The sequence below is a fragment of the Carlito syrichta genome, unplaced genomic scaffold (genome assembly GCF_000164805.1).
Source record: "Carlito syrichta isolate Samal-C Ts95f unplaced genomic scaffold, Tarsius_syrichta-2.0.1 Scaffold302012, whole genome shotgun sequence".
Classification (NCBI taxonomy): Eukaryota; Metazoa; Chordata; class Mammalia; order Primates; family Tarsiidae; genus Carlito; species Carlito syrichta.
Window position 1 is genome coordinate 73,722 of NW_007246108.1, and position 17,105 is coordinate 90,826.

General features: G+C 35.2%; 1 protein-coding gene across 1 annotated transcript in view; it reads right to left on the reverse strand.

Moving 5' to 3' along the window:
- Positions 1–17,105, reverse strand: part of LOC103258178 (solute carrier organic anion transporter family member 1B3-like) — an 89,130-nt gene that overhangs the window by 24,752 nt on the left and 47,273 nt on the right. Inside the window, exons 8-11 of the mRNA XM_008055878.2 lie at positions 15,377–15,541; positions 13,859–14,054; positions 7,817–7,982; positions 4,031–4,215 (exon numbers count right to left, since the gene is read on the reverse strand). Coding sequence (XP_008054069.2) covers positions 4,031–4,215; positions 7,817–7,982; positions 13,859–14,054; positions 15,377–15,541 — 712 coding nt within the window. The remainder of the gene's footprint in view (positions 1–4,030; positions 4,216–7,816; positions 7,983–13,858; positions 14,055–15,376; positions 15,542–17,105) is intronic.

The following is a 17,105-nucleotide window of genomic DNA, read 5'->3' on the forward strand; positions in this document are numbered from 1 at the left end:
TTTTATAAATTTTTGGATCTGTAATTTGGCAAATATGGAAGGCTTCTCCTTTGATTAGATAACATTTTATATTAAGATAGAATAATATCTGTGTAATAAATTAGCATAAATAATAATAAGATTTGGAAATGATCAAATTTAAACAAGTGTAAGCTCATTTTAACACAGGTCACCAAACTTATACTTGTATATTTTTAAGATATGTGTGCAAGTCTCTACATGTTTTCAGTTTTAATTGATTGAATAATTAATTTGGCCAACAGGGAAGTAGTACATTATCTACTTCCTCCCAGCTTTCTAATTTTTTCTTGTGCTATGCCTCTCACACTCAGTATGTTTCCTATCAACAAGTTTCTTTTCAATGCTCAAACACACTAGCAATTTTCTGCCTTAAGATATCAGCACCTAGCCCCTTTCCCTGAAAGTCTTTCATCTGGATGACTTTTTTTTAAAACTGTAGTTCATGTCACTTATTTAGAGGAGTATTCTCTGAGTCCTGTCACAGCTTCACGCATCAATCCCAAATTAATTTCCCTTTTAATACCATTTAATAGCAGTCCGTTTCTTCATTAAAGCTAAGAGCAATTTGTAATTATGTGTTTATATTTAAGTTTACTTGTCTCATGTCAATCTTTTCTGTAGTTTTCTAAGCTGTATGAAAATAGGTAGCTTTGTGGTTTTATTAACCATAAAATAGTCTTCATCAAGTATGGATTCTTGTCTAAACAGCTGTCTAATAAGTTAAAAAAAAATTTTTTCACATTTTTTTATTTTGTCTAAATGGATATTATGGGACACTGGATCAAAAGCTACGCAGTGTACAGATTAAAAGCTTTGAAATTGTATTACAGATTAAAGTTTTTATTAATATCTGGCACATAATTTTTTTATTTTAAACAAGGGGGGTAAAACTCAGGGTTATGTACACATATGGTCATTGTACAGGTAAAGTTTGGACCCCACTTGGGTCCCCACTTCACCTGGTTTGAGATCAGGTACCCTTATTGATGAAGTGTGTCTCCCCATCCCCTGGCAGTTTCCCATTACTGCCAATCCCTTTCTTGTAGTATTATGATAACTGTTCATGGTCCGCTTCTGAGTGAAAACATGTGGTACTCTGTACTTTGTTTCTGTGATAGATCATTGAATATAACAGACTCTAAATCCATTGAAGTTGCTGTGAAATTCATAAATTTGTCCTTCTTTATGACTGTGTAGTACTCCATTGTGTATATGTATCACATTTATTTTTAATCCAGTCTACTTTCAATGGGCAGCACAGTTGGTTCCATGTTTTTGTTATTGTGAATAGTGCTGCAATAAACATGCATGCATAGGTATCTTTTTTGTAGAATGATTTGAGTTCCTCCAAGTATATTCCCAGAAGGGAGATTGCTGGGTCATATGGAAGGTCAATTTTTAGACCTCTTAAGAATCATCACACTATTTTCCACAGAGATTGTACTAGTTTACATTCCCACCAACAGTGCAGAAGTGTTTCCTTTCCTGCATCCTCTCCAGCATCTGTTCTTTTTTAGTTATTGATGATGGTCATCCTGATTGGAGTTACGTGATATCTCAGTGTAGTTTTAATATGCATTCTTTGATGATTAGTGAGGTTGAGCATTTTTTCATGTATCTGTTGGTTGCTCATATGTCTTCTTTTGAGAAGTGTCTATTCATATCTTTTGTCCACTTTTTAATAGGACTGGTTTTTTTTTTCTTTTCGTCATGTTTGAGTTCCTTGTAGATCCTAGATATTAGATCTTTCTGAGATACACCGTGGGCAAATATTTTGTCCCCTCTCTGTTGGCTGTCTCCTTGCTCTCTTGATGGTTTCTTTGGCTTTGCAGAAGCTTTTCAGTTTGTTGAGATTCCATTTGTCTATCGTATCTCTTATGAAATGGGCACTTGGGGGTTTTGATCAGGAGTTGGGGGCCAATTCCAATTTCTCTAAGAGTGTCTCCTGCATTTTCTAAGGTTCTTATAGTTTGAGATTTTACGTGTGGGTCTTTGATCCATTTATAGTTGATTTTTGTGTATGGTGATAGATAAGGATCTTGTTTGAATCTTCTGCATCTGGTCAACTAGTTTTCCCAGTACCATTTACTGAATAGGTTCTCCTCTCCCCAGTAGTTGTTAGTGGAGGCCTTGTTGAAGGTTGGTTGAGAAATTGAGGTTTTGCTTCCGGAATCTCTATCCTGTTCCATTCATCTATATGCATGTTCTTGTACAAATACTAGGCTATTCTGATTATTATAGGCTTATAATAAAGCTTAAAGTCTAGAAGTGTGACACTTCCCACTTTGTTTCTTTTACTGAAAATTGTTTTGGCTGTATTGTTGTTTCCAGATCTGAGAAGAATGCTGCTGGTAATTTAATGGGTATTGTGTTAGAGCTATAGATTGCCTTGAGTAGGATGTACATCTTAACAATCTTGATTCTTCCAATTCATGAGTATGGAATATTTTTCCATTTGTTTGTGTCACCTTTGATTTCTCTGAGGAAAGTTTTGTAATTTTCATTGCAAAGGTTTTTCACTTCTCTGGTTAGGATGATGCCAATGTATTTCTTTGTGTGTGTGGCGGGGGTGGGGTGTCTATTGTGAATGGGATTGTGCTTTTTATTTGGTTCTCTGGCTATTTGTTTTTGATGTATTAGAATGCTGCCATCTTTTGCACATTGATTTTGTACCCTGCAACTTTGCCAAAGTACTTTATCAGTGGAAGAAGGTTTTTGACAGATTCTCTTGGATTTTCATGGTATGGAATTATATTGTCAGCAAAGAGGGATAATTTGACTTCCTCTTTATCTATTTGGATTCCCTGATTTTCTTCTCCTTTCTGATTGCTCGGTCCCCTAGCCAGATTGACAAAAAAAAAAAAAAAAGAGTGAAAAAGCCCAAATAAACACTATCAGAAATGCAAAAGATCAAATCACAATGGACCTTGAAGAAATACAGCAAACTACCAGAGATTACTATGCATACCTGTATGGAAACAAACTTAAAAACCTAAATTAAATGGAGGATTTCCTGATGTCACACAACTTTCCAAGTTTGAAACAAGAAGAAATGGAGTTATTAAATAGACCAATAACAATCCAGGAAATGGATTCCATCATAAGAAGACTACCCACAAAAAATGTCCTGGACCAGATAGCTTTCCAAAGGAGTTTTACAAAAAATAAAAGAGGGAGCTGATACCAATCCTATTGAAAGTATTCCAAGCAATCGAGAAAGATGGAACTCTCCCTAAATCGTTTCATGAAGCTAACATCACACTGATACCCAAACCAGGTAAAGATCCAACAAAGAAAGAGAGCTACAGGCCAATTCCCTGATGAACATAGTTGTAAAAATACTCAAGAAGATTCTAGCAAATCAAATCCAACAATACATCTCAAAAATCATCTACCATGATCAAGCAGGCTTCTTCCCTGGGATGCAGAGTGGTCAACATCCACAAGTGCATAAATGTAATTAAATATATCAACAGATATAAAAATGAGAATCACATGATTATATCATTAGATGCAGAAAAAACTTTCAATAAAATCCAGCATCGCTTCTTGATAAAAACCCTTGAATGCCTAGTCATAGAGGGAACATACCTAAAAAGAGTAGTAGGAGCTATCTATGATAAAGCCATAGCCAACATATTGCTAAATGGACAAAAATTGGAAGCATTTTCTCTGAAAACTGAAACAAAACAAGTCTACCCATTTTTATCCCTCTTGTAAAAACTTTTAAAAATGAAATCAATAGATAACTTATCTGACAGGTCCATTAGAAGGCAAAGCAACTCAAAATTAAAAATTCTTTTAGAATCACAAAGAGATTTTTTTCTATAATTGAGGCAATTGTCAATCAGTCTGTGCCTTAAGATTCCTAAAAAGATTCCATAATGAAAGAATTCAAACAAAATTATTAATTATGGCATTAAAGTATCACAACAATTTGAAGAAAAATGCATTCTAGGTGTGTTTATAGTCTAATGTACATTAAAATGTTATAAAAAGTCATACTTACTTAATAATCATCATGGCACATGGGGTGCATCCAGTTGCAAAGAAAAAAAAATTCAAGACTTGCACTGCAACATAAATGTAAAATTTCCTTGTGCAAGTGTCATCTCTTGAGCATTCACCCAAATGGGCTGAGTAATTTTTGTTCTGGGAACCAGTTACTTCCACACAACTACAGCTATAGAATACCTAAAAAATCATTTTTGAAATATTACAGAATACGTTTGCAAAACACAACAGGTAAAAACACATTCCATTATATTTAAAGAAGTCTCATTCATTGAAAGTAAAATATTTACAGTTTAAAATAATCTAAGAATATTGCTGCTAAATAGATGAAAGGTGAAATAGTTTCTTGGGCTTTTAAATATAAAATGTAATTTATTTTTAGGTTTTAATTATTTTTATTTTTAATTATTAGAAAATAAAGACATTAGTGTCTGAAACTCTATATAATTTTTCATTAATATTAATTTTTAATATTAATCTTTCTCCCACTTTTAGTTTCTATAACACACTTACACTTTTGAACAATGTCTACTAAGTATCAGAGACATGCCCTAGGGAAGAATGACCCAAAGAATCCAAAAAATATAGCAGCTTGGAAGGGTTCAAAATCTGGAACTAAAATCACCACAGGAATGGGGCAGAAATAATGCTAGGCAATGGTGTTCAAATTTTATTTTAGTAGGAAAAAACAGCAGGACCATAAAGACAGATAATAAAATAGATGATATTGACAGAGCGGTCCAACACAACAGAATATCCTGACTAATAATTAAAGCACAGAAAGGGAGAACTTAGAAACAAGGGATTTTAGATATTTAATCAGGAAGGCAGTTTATACATATAGGCAGCTTAGGTGAAATTCTAGAACTGTGGTCTCAAGAAATGTCCCCACACGCCCTCCAAACTAAAGTTCAGGGGAAGTTCATTTTGAACCTATTAGTACTAAACACTAATTACTGAAGAAGAAATTGTAGAAGAATTAAAATCCATACTTGCACAGTTCAACCAAGCCTAATTTCTACATTTTTACCTTTTTTTCACTAGAAATAATATGGAAAAATCTTTTATGGAGCAAGTATACAGCCAAGTAAACCAAGCTTTGACACAAAGAACATTATTTTAAGAAGAGAATATTTATTAATAAATATTTAGTAAAATAATTTAGTAGTAGTACCCAAATGATGTAGTCATTGCCAGCATTAAGAAGATGATGTCTGCAGTGTAGACAGAGCACTCTTTAAGATTTTAGGATCATGTGTCTTTCAGGCCTTCAGTAGAGGTAAAAGTAGGACCTTGCATTAAATGAGGGCACCCTTACTGAAAGGTACTATAACTATGAATGTGAGATGTAGGCTTTTACATACAATCTTTGGAGCATATTTGTGCAAGTTTATAAAGGTTGTGGCCTTTTTTTTTTTACAGTCACTGAATTTGGATTCTTATTTTCCTTGCAAGAACAAAAGGTTCTCTAAAATCCTTCAGCCATCAGTGAAATGATCAGGCAGGAGAAACACTTCTTTAGGTGGGAGTCTTGTCATCAAAAATAAATACAATTGCATGGAGCTGCTCAAGATCTGAACCAAATTAAAAACAGGAAAGCAGGGCCTAAAAAATTGTTTTAAGAATTGCCCCAACTGTCACTCTGTGGGCTGAACAGGGAGGGTCGGAACCATCTTGGAGTAAGAAGCCATGGCTGGATGGATCAGATCTGGCTCTGATGGTGCGCAGGGAGCTGCGCTGGTAAATGACACCAGCGCTGCTTCCGAGGGGCGGACAGGGTTGAAGCGTGCCCCTTACTGCTGTAACTCCTTCAGTCTGTTCAGGGTACGGTCTATCTTTAATGAACCTAAGAAGCTTTATTCTTCACAGTTCTCTATGTCTTTCTGTAACACAACTGGTAGTACACAGATAAAAGAAAAGATGAAAATCAACACAAAAGGATGTGTCAGAGGACAATAATCAGAGTTAACTGTATTGCTAATATTGATTATAGGAAAGGGCCTTGGAAATTGTTACTGAACTTTGTGAGATGTGAGTGAATTGGCATGGCAGTATGGAGAACACCATATCTTATCCTCATACCATTCAGAGGTACCCAAGAGCTTGGGGAAGACCCAGAGTTTGTGGAAAAACATGTTTTGAGTGAAGAAATAAATGGCATCTCTATGGGATGTGCTGGCAATGTGTGAACAGGATACTAAATTGTGCTGGGTGGGAAAAGTATCAGCTTTGGAGAAATCAAAAGAGGTATTCAAGAATTGGGCAACCAAGTGAGCATGAAGTCACGATTAATGTCTTGAAGAGAGAAAAAGATAGTGAGCTCAGAGCTAACCTCATCAGAATCCATATATAAAATTTCATGTAGATTGTTGTCCTAGTAAAGTAGGTAGTGCTGACAACAGGTCTTTTACCTAACTTCTTTTCTTCTTTTAATTATTTTTATTTTAAAGATGTGGGGTACAATTCAGGGTTGGGTATACAAATGCTCATTATGCAGGTACCCTTGTTGATGAGTGTGCCCCCTTTCCCCAGGCAGATTCCCAGTACTGCCCATCCCACTTCCCCTCTCCCCTCCTGGCAGTTTCTAGCTACTGCCAATCCTTTTCTCAGAGTAGTACGATAATTGTTCAAGTTCCACTTATTATTGAAAACATGTGATACTCAGTTCTTTGTTCTATGAAAGATCACTTAGTATTATAGACTCTAAGTCCATCCAGGTTGCTGTGAAGTTCATGATTTTTTTCTTCTTTATGACTGCATAATATTTCATCATGTATATGTACCACATTTTTTTACCCGGTCCTCTTTTGACGGGCAGCAAAGTTGGTTCCATATTCTTGCTACTGTGAACAATGCTACAATAAACATATGTGTACAGATATCTTTTTTATAGAGTGTTTTGAGTTCTTCTGGGTATATTCCCAGTAGGGAGATTCTGGTGTTGAATGGAAGGTTGATTTTTAGATCTTTTAGGAATCGCCACACTGTTTTCCACAGAGGCTGTACTAATTTACACTCCCACCAACAGGGTAGAAGTGTTCGCCTTTCTCTGCACCCTCTCTAGCATCTGTTGTTTTTTGAGTTATTGATGACAACCATCCTGACTGGAGTTACCTAACTTCTAAGTGGCTATTTCAACTTGATTGAAATCATACGCTTCAGTCTAATGAGGTATTTCTTAGTGTTCCCAAAGGCATTAAATTCTAAAAGGTCATATTCTTAAAATCTCAAGGTAAAAAAAGGTCAGATGATCAATCTTTTTTTTTTTTTTGAGTCGGAGTCTCACTCTGTCGCCCAGACTGGAGTGCGGTGGCCGGGAGCCTCGACCTGCTGGGCTCTGGCGATCCTTCCACCTCAGCCTTCCAAGTAGCCGGAATTACAGGCATGCACTACCATGCCCGGCTGATATTTTTATTTTTATTGTAGAGATGAGGTCTCGCTGCCCAGGCGGGTCTCGAACCCGCGGGCTCAGGCAATCCACTCACCTCAGCCTCCCAAAGGTGCGGGATTACAGGCTGAGCCACCGAGCCCGGCTTCCAGATGATCAATCTTAAATTAGAATTCAAGCAACAAAAACACAACCTGATTGTATCTTAAGCAGGATTTTATAAGAAGCTTTGTTACACAACATCACAGCCACCAAAATATCAATTCATGTTGAAATTTTTTTCTTTCATCTTTTAACTGGAGACCTTGTATATAAAGGACTTGGTAAGTGTCTGTTAAATCTAGTCAGTGATTTTGGTTAAGGAGAGAAGAGAAAATAAACACTAATACTCACTATAGGCTTTGTATTGCCACTTGAAGACTTGCATCCTGCTAGACAAGGTGACATGTATGTTATTCCATTGTTTCCACAGACCGGTTCCCATTGATTTACATCACAATTGCAGTCTGAGTTGCAATAAGAAAATGGTACATCTATATGAGATGCCACTGGATTATTTCTGGAAATATATGAGAGACATATATCAAAAAGAGACAGAGAATAAAAAGTGAAAGAAGAGGGGGAGAAGGAGGAGAAGGGGGAACCAGGGAGGAAAAAGAGGAGGAGGAGGAAAGAAACAAGAAAAGGAGAAGAGAAAAGAAATGAGAGCTTTCATTTAATTAGATAGAAAAATTTGATTTGATTATACCAAAATGGCAAAGTTCTTTTTTTTTCTTTTACATGCCTATTTGCTTTTCACTCTCCATTGTAACCAAGAAATAACATTTGACCTACAAAAAAAAAAACTAAGAAAGAAACCAAAGAAATTAGGTAAGTCTTGGACAAGAGGTCTTTATGATTTCATTTTTTAAATGTATAGTATATCAGTCATTTCATTTTCCTTAGACTCAATTTCTTTTTAGTAAAGTAATGACATCAGAATGAAGATTCTCCTAGCCCACTGTAAAGCCCTTTAAATCTGTGAATGTTATCTAACTAGTTTGAATTTTCAAATCTTACTTTAATAAGATTTTTAATATTTTAATTACATAAATAAAACTTAGACATGGTTTAAGCAGAGCCTCTGAGGAAGAAAAAGTCAAAAATAGAGTTGATTGAGAAATCTAGAAAAGCTCTGTATATTTTATAAATGAAACTACAGCAAGCTCTATATTGATTTACTTTATAATATGGTTATACACTATAAATTATAATTTTATAACATGGCTAAAATTGTAAAATACATTATTTGGATAATTAATTTTCTGTCTAAAGACTTAAAAATTATTTTTGTAAAAATTTGATCATTGATGATTCATAAATTATCTTTAAATGAGCATGTAATTTAAAGAAATTTTAAAGAAAAAAGTAGACATAGTTCAGAAATTACATTATCAATAATTTTATTAAAAAGTATCTAAGCCTCCACCACCTACCACTGGGAAGAGGAGAACCTATTCAGTAAATGGTGCTGGGAAAACTGGCTGACCACATGCAGAAGATTGAAACAGGACCCCTATCTATCCCCATACACAAAAAATAACTCTAAATGGATCAGAGACCAAAATGTAAAACCTCAAACCATAAGAACCTTAGAAAATGAAGGACATACCCTCATGAAAATTGGAACCGGCATCCAATTCCTGAACAAAACCCGAAACCCACATGCCATAAGAGAGAAGATAGACTAGTGGGACCTCATTAAACTGACAAGCTTCTGCAAAGCCAAAGAAACCATCAAGAGAGCAGGGAGACAGCCTACAGACTGGGAAAAAGTATTTGCCAACTCCAGGTCTGACAAAGGCTTAGTATCTTGGATCTACAAGAAACTCAAATGTGCTGAAAAAAGGAAAACAAACAACCCCATCATAAAATGGGCAAAAAATATGAACAGACACTTCTTGAAGGAAGACATTCGAGCAGCCAACAGACACATGACAAAATGTTTGACCTCACTAATCATCAGGGAGATGCAAATCAAAACCGCACTGAGATACCACCTAACTCCATCAGAATGGCAATTATCAATAACTCAAAAAATAACAGTTGCTGGAGAGGGTGTGGCGAAAAGGGAACACTTCTACGCTGTTGGTGGGAGTGCAGACTAGTGCAACTTCTGTGTAAAACAGTATGATGATTCCTAAAAGCTCTAAATATTGACCTCCCATATGACCCCGCAATCCCCCTACTAGAAATATACCCTGAAAAACTCAAATCACTCTATAAAAAAGATATCTGCACATGAATGTTTATTGCAGCATTGTTCACAATAACAAGAACCTGGAAACAACCATATTGTCCACCAAAAGAGGACTGGATTTAAAAAATGTGGGACATATACATGATGGAATACTATGCAGCCATAAAAAAGAACAAAGTCATGAATTGCGCAGCAACCTGGATGAAACTAGAGTCTATAATACTGAGTGACCTCTCACAGAAACAAAGATCTGAGTATCACATGTTCTCACTCATATAGTGGACCTTGAACATCCAATGTAATACTATAAGAAAATGACTGACAGTGGTGGGAAACTATGGGGGGGATGGAAGGGAGTTGGGATTAACGTTTGTAAATGTCTGTCTGGGGACGGGGAGACACCTCTTGTCAACAAGGGTGCCTGAATGAAGCATGTTTGTAATACCTAATCCTTAACTGTACCCCACAATATCATAACAAAAAATATGGATTATTAAAAAAAAGAAAGAGGACTGGATTTAAAAATGTGGTACATATATATGATGGAATATTATGCAGTCATAAATAATGACAAAATTTTGAACTTCACAGCAACTTGGATGAACTTAGAATCTATAATACTGAGTGATCTATCACAGAAACAAAAGACTGAGTATCATATGTTCTCACTCATAAGCAGACCCTGAACAATTATTGTAATACTATAAGAAAAGGATTGGCAGTAGCAGGAAACTGCCAGGGTGGCGGGGGAAGTGGGATTGGCAGTAGTGGGAATCTGCTGAGGGAGGGGACACACCTCATCGACAAGGATAACTGCATGATGAACATTTATATACCTAACCCTGAATTGTGCCTCACATCATTAAAACAAAAATTTTTTGTTTTTGTTTTTTTTGAGTTGGAGTCTTACTCTCTCACTCAGACTGGAGTGCAGTGGCCGCTCCTGGCCACCGCAGCCTCGACCTGCTGGGCGCCCGCGATCCTTCCGCCTCAGCCTTCCGAGTAGCCGGAATTACAGACATGCACTACCACGCCCGGCTGATTTTTTTGATTTATTGTAGAGATGAGGTCTTGCCAAGTTACCCAGGCGGGTCTCGAACCCGCAGGGTCAGGCAATCTACTTACCTCGGCCTCCCAAAGCGCTGGGATTACAAGCTGAGCCACCAAACCCGGCCAAAATAAAATTTTTTTTAAAGAAAAAAAAAAAGTATCTAGGCGGGGCTCAGTGCCTCAGCCTGTAATCCCAGAGCTTTGGGAGGCCGAGGTGATGTATTGCCTGAGCCCACGGTTTCGAGATCAGACCGGGCAATTTGGCGAGACCTCATATCTACAATAAATCAAAAAGTAGCCAGGCGTGATAGTGCGCATCTGTAGTTCCAGCTACTTGGAAGGCTGAGGCAGAAGGATTGCTGGATCCCAGCAGGTCAAGGCTCCGGTGGCCGGGAGCGTTCCGCTGAACTCCAGTCTGGGCGACTGAGTGAGACTCCAACTCAAAAAAAAAAAAAAAAGTATCTAATATATTTTTTCTGCTTGACATATACTACTGGGAGTGGTTAAGAAGAGCAGTGAATGACTGCTATGGGTCTGAATGTGTCAGTAGATTTTTAGATGGAAATCTAATCTCCAATGTGTTGGAATTAAGAGCTGGAGCCTTCATGAAGTGATTAGGTCATGAAGGTGAGTCCTCATGAATGGAACTAATGACTCCTCACACTTTCTACCATGTCAGGACACAGGGAGAAGGTGCCATTCATGAACTAGAAAATGGGCCCTTACAGCAATCAAATTTGCCAGCACCTTGGTCTTGGATATTCCATCCTCTAGAACTGAGAGAAATGCATTTATGTGTATTTATAAACTAGGCAGTATTTTGTTATAGCAGTCCAAATTAACTAAGACAATGTTCCACTCTGAACATTGCACAGTCACTCTTGTGTTCTTGTTAGTTCTGCCACATCTTAACAGTGCAACTACTATGTGAATCACAGATAACAATGTCAAACTTAAAGGGATGTTTTTGGAAAATAAAATTTTTTGGCGTTCTCAAACTTTTTGTTCTAAGGAGTCATCTGCACTCTGAAAAAGTATTGAAACCTGGAAGATTTTGTTTGTTTGTTTGTTTGTTTATGTGAGCGATACTTGCTAGCATACTATTAGAAATTAAAACTAAGACATTTTTAGTACACAAAATATGTATGTACACATATCATCAGCCATCAGACTGATGATGTCATCACATACATCATAGTCTTAAAATATATCACTATACCCTCATAGGATAATGAGAATTTTAAAAGGACAAATAATGCCCTAATATTATGATAAAAATAGTTTTGAATTTGTGGACCCCTTTGATAGAGTCTCAGGGACCCCAAGAGATACTCAAGACACATTCTGGAAGCTCTGCAACAATTCATACTTTAAAAATGTATTGCTGGGCATGGTGGCTTATGCCTGTAATCCCAGTATATTGGGAGGCCGAGGTGAGAGGATTGCCTTAGCCCAGAGGTTTGAGAGCATCCTGGGCAACTTGGCACGATCTGATCTCTGCAATAAAAATCAAAAATTAGCCAGGCATGATGGCACACACCTGTATTTCCAACTACTTGGAAGGCTGAGGCAAAAGGATGGCCTGAGTCTAGCAGGTCGAGGTTGTGGTAGCAGTCAGCTTATCATTGTACTCCAGCCTGGGTAACAGAGCAAAACTCCTACTCAAAAAAAAAAAAAAAAAAGAAGAAGAAGAAGAAGAAGAACAACAGTAACAATGAAAAGAAATTATCCCAGGGGCTAGAGTTTTTAAAATGCTGAATACCTTGATTCTATTATTTGCTATCTTTAGATTATGAATTCTATGAAGAGATTGGTGTCTCCTACAACTGTTTACCTTTAAGATGACACTCAGGAAAATTTTATTAAATGAAACAAATCCCATAGAACTCTGTTGCCATCTTTTGAGTAGATGGTACAGGTACTATACTTCCTTTTGGGAAATTGGCTTTAGGTTAAACCATACCCTGTCAACAAGGAAGCCTTTGGAACTGTGGTGTGATAGAAGATGAATCTGGAGTCATGTTATAACTTCAAGCAAGTTACAGTTTCTCTGAATCTCAAGTAATAAAGGAAAGTATATACAAGGTTTGGGCTATATGATCTCTAAAGTTCTTTTACTTCTAAAATTCAGTGTTCTAGGTACAATGTGTTCTGGTTTGCTAGAGTGGGTAGATGGATAGAAAAGTTTAACAAATGTTTAGGATTAGAAGCATGTAGGGAAACAACTCAAGATTAGCTTGGCAAGCCTCCAAAAATAAGATGGTATTTGCATAAGGAAATGCAGAAAGATTTGTCATGTTCAAATAAACACCTTATAGGATCCAGAGTTTGAAAACTCAAAGGCAACAGGAAGCAGCACTAAAGAACAAGGTTACTGAACTGTGATCTGAAGAACTTTGCTTGTTGCTGGAATGTGAACCTTCCTAAGATTAAATTATTGGCTGTCTTCAGGATATGATTAGAAATCTTCACAGGAATCTTGCCGTTGATTTGGGGTATAGACTATAGTCCTAATAGTACTTCACAACATGATAATAATGGAAAAGCAAAGATTCTCCAGGGTTTAACATGTGAATATACATAGGATATTTCCTAATTCTTCTTCCATGAAGACAATACCAGAAGAAAAAAATGTTAACTTGAAGAAATGAGAAATCAGTGTATTATAAAAAAGTATTGTTTTATAAATATTTTTATTAAATGTCAGAATGAACTATAGATAAAGTATATTCAGTTACTTTTGAAGAAAGTCATTTGTGTTACTATTATGATCTATCCAAGATTGTAGTGGTTAAGACTAAGAGTTTTGGAGTCACAATCCCAAATTGAGTCAGAATTTTAATATTTCTATAGCTGTATAATCCATGTATTTCTCTAAGTCTGACTTTTTTCATCTGTAAAATGGGATTACCACTCATTGTAAGGACCCTTTAGATGATAGTTATTATTATTACAAGCTATGTTGCTTTTCTTCAAACAAGAAAGAAAAACTCTTTGAAAATGGACATTTTAAGAATTTGAAAAATGAAATTTCTCTCAATTAAAAGATGGTTTAGTTAAAATTATTTTGTCCTATATTACCGCCTCAGAAAGTTTTAATTAGACAATTACCACATTCTGCAATTGAAATAGTGATATATACAAACCTATCATAGGTCAAAGTTAGGCCAGCGACTGGTTTGCTTTCACAGACTAGAGCAAAATATATTAGTTGAAAGAACCAGGACATTACAGAAGAATAAAGCGCGAATTTGGCAGTTCCAACTAAAGTCAACTTGAATTTCTTAATGATATATCCTCCTAAAAACAGTCCAGTGGCAATAGTAGGTAAAGCTAAGATTCCTAGAAATAAAGGAAAAAACATTTTAATTATATAAACATATGGTTTTCCTAATATGTCTTTATATACTAAACACATTGTATATGCTAAATTTATCCAATCGTATTACTTCTTAAATAGAAAGGTGACAGGCCAAGATGGAGGAAGGGGGCTAATGTAGCATATGAGAGAGTCAAAAGTAATTTCTTCCTGACAATGTTGAGGGTTTGATTTCCCCAGTAGCAAAAGGTAGTAGCTAAGCATATCTGTGGGTCTGAACAGACAGTTTCTATGAAGCACTTCATTTTTGTTTTCTGAAAACAACAGCAAAATATCATCTTTTTGGCTGTGAAACTAAGATCCTATCCTTTCAAATCTTTTACATCTCTTAAGATAGAATGTCTATCCTCAGTAACTCACTGCTGAATTTCCAAGGGTTTTAGAATTGAATACTTGAATTAATATCTTTTCATTATTTATCAAAACACACATATACACTAAGATGGTGAGCAAATCTACATACAGTATTAAAAATGGTTAATCCATCTTATAACTTTTCCATTTCATTGTCCCATATGAGTTATTGAACATGAAGATGCCTCTAACAAAAATTCAGGTCAGGTTATTAGGAGCCAAACATTAGATCCTCAAAGTTTAAACTGTTATCTTAAGTTCAACAAGGAGAACATACAGCAGCCACCTGGTCCAGTGCTTAAGTGCATGCATTTCCCAAACATTGTTTTCTTATATACTTATGACATAGTCAAATACCACTTGAATAAACTGTCTAATTCATCAAAAGTTTATTGAGTTTTTACAATGTTTCTACAAACTGAAGTTGTGGGAAGAATGATATAAGAAAACCATTTATGAAAAAAATATTGAGGCAAAACATACTCTCTAAAATAAAATATTTGTTTTGAATTGTGTATATTTTGATGATGTATTTTAAATGATTCTCATTTTGGAAACATTGGTATTATTATCTTTTTGTAGGTAACTAAGTTCCAATATTAAAATCCATGCATTATAATATTTATATTACAAAATAATTTGTCTGTGGATATAAGCACTAAATTAATTAGATTCAATTATGCAGATACATCTAAATGTTCCATTCATTCCACATCAAGTTTTTCTTTGGGAACTCATGTAACATGAGGTGTAACTTCATATGCAGATAATAATGACATCACAAATTTGACAAATTTAATTAAGTTTGAGAGAATAAAATAGAATTATATTTACTAAACTATGAAATCACTTCACAGTAAATGTCACTCAGAAAACAGCAATTCAGTAGTACTTTACTTATCAAGGAAATGGGTAAAAAAATATGTCTTACCCAACAAAAAGTTAATCTGAGATGCTGACTGATTATATTGTTGTTGTAAGTATTTGAAGATATAAGTAAAACTACCAATAAAGCTGCTGAAGTGTACCAATGTCGAAAACAAAAGCATGACATATGGGGCATTGGTAAGGATGCTTTTCAAAGACTGGAAAAACCCTAAAAAAATAAATAAAATGTTATAATCCAACAAAGATATATATTAATATCTGAATCCTATAAATTATATAAGATATAAAATTACATACATACATAACACAGAGAGTTCTCTGGAATTCTGTCAAACTTAAACAATTCTCCTTCTATGTTTTATATGTATTTAATATTTGTTTGATTTGTTTATTTTACCTCCAAATAGGATCATAAATAATGTTGTTTTGTAACTTGCTCTGTTCACTCGGTATTTGGTTATCCTTGGCACTTTGCCATATTATTGCATACATATTAATTTACTTATTAATTCATTCAACAAATATTTGGTTTTCAATTTCTAAGTTTTGAAAATATGCTAAGTGTTCAAGAAACAAAAATGATTAAGAAATCATGTTTTTTATTTATTAATAGTGTAATTATACTAATAATGCAATTATTGAATATAAATTTATATTAAAGATAGTATAATTGAAAACTCATAGAAATAAGAACACTCGAGTTTATAAATTTTTAAGATTTATTTTGTATAAAAACTCAGACCCCTTGAGTTCTTGGTATATATTCATTCTACAGCAAAATACTGCCTCAGTCTATCTAGTAATATTATAAATCACCTGTTTTAAATTGCAAGAAGAGACAGGGGATAATGATGCTGTATCTCAAGTGACATTAATGGCTATACTAGTACAGCTTATGACTATAAACAAGTATGACAACAAAGTCCTAACTTCTTTCCGTGGCAGAAATTATCTGATCTGTCATCACCAGATCAACCAACCATAACGCAAGTTAAAAGTGAAAGGAACTACTTAGAATAACAATAGAAGACATTAGAGTTCAACAAAACAGAAATAATTATTGAGAAATAATATGATAAATAATAAAATATCTTGATCTGTATAGCTCTCTAAAGATTTTTATTTTATTATTTTTGGTCAGGACTAAGTATTATCTACCAGTAACTAAGAGCTTCATCTGTTTATAAGAAAAAGAGAGGAGAGTTAAGGATATGTCACAGAAAAGAAAAAAGAACAGGTAAGGAAATTCACAACAGAAACAAAAACATTTAAGAGTTAGACCAAAGTGTCAAATCTCTCCATAGGACTCACCAGTTAAGAACCACCACTAACTTATTAGACAGTCTAAGTTAGTTGTGACTTTGGTTAAATAAGTGGAGCATTCAGATACAACAAATTATTGAATTTTTGCGTTGGATGAAATCTTAGATATCATCTACTTTTAACTTCTACACAATCAAGATTCACTATATATTCATAATAAGTGGATCAATAACTCAACTTATATTAAGCCTAATATCTCAAAAGCAATTTTCTTCACTTTTGAACAGTTTTTTTTGTTGTTTGTTTGTTTTTGTTTTTTTGAATTGGAGTCTCACTCTGTCACCCAAACTGGAGTGCAGTGGCCGCTCTCGGCCACCGCAGCTTCCACCTGCTGGGCTCTGGCTTTCCTTCCGCCTGAGCCTTCCAAGTAGCTGGAACTACAGGTGCGCGCTACCACGCCCGGCTAATTTTTTTTTATTTATTGTAGAGATGAGGTCTCACCAAGTTGC